Source organism: Haliaeetus leucocephalus, unplaced genomic scaffold (assembly GCF_000737465.1).
Source record: "Haliaeetus leucocephalus isolate CR32 unplaced genomic scaffold, Haliaeetus_leucocephalus-4.0 Scaffold197, whole genome shotgun sequence".
NCBI classification, from domain to species: Eukaryota; Metazoa; Chordata; class Aves; order Accipitriformes; family Accipitridae; genus Haliaeetus; species Haliaeetus leucocephalus.
In genome coordinates, this window is record NW_010972633.1 from 969,415 (window position 1) to 969,706 (window position 292).

Below are 292 nucleotides of genomic sequence, written 5' to 3' on the forward strand. Positions count from 1 at the left end.
GGGGAAGAGCCGGCGGGAGGGGCCGGCGAGGGGCCCCAGCCCACAGCAGGGTCCGGCGCACGGCGTACCCGTGCCGGGGTCCGGCGAAGGGCGGCGGACGGCCCCGGACGGCGCCCGGCACGGTCCCTCGCCTCGCCCCGTCCCGTCCCGTCGACCCGGCCGCACTTACTGGCTCGCACGAGGCAGAGGTCGCAGCTGAAGAGCACCAGGACGGGGTTGAGGAACGCCGAGAAGCGGGCCATGGCGGCGGGCCGGCGCAGGGGCGCCCCGGACTACGGCCCCGGCCCGGGCG

The 292-nt window shown here is 79.5% G+C and overlaps 1 protein-coding gene across 2 annotated transcripts in view; it reads right to left on the reverse strand.

Moving 5' to 3' along the window:
• Positions 1–242, reverse strand: part of FNDC4 (fibronectin type III domain containing 4) — a 10,697-nt gene extending 10,455 nt beyond the window's left edge. For both annotated transcript variants that reach the window (XM_010565907.1, XM_010565906.1), the window contains exon 1: positions 170–242. In XM_010565907.1, coding sequence (XP_010564209.1) covers positions 170–242 — 73 coding nt within the window. The remainder of the gene's footprint in view (positions 1–169) is intronic.
• Between the last annotated feature and the right edge of the window lie 50 nt (positions 243–292).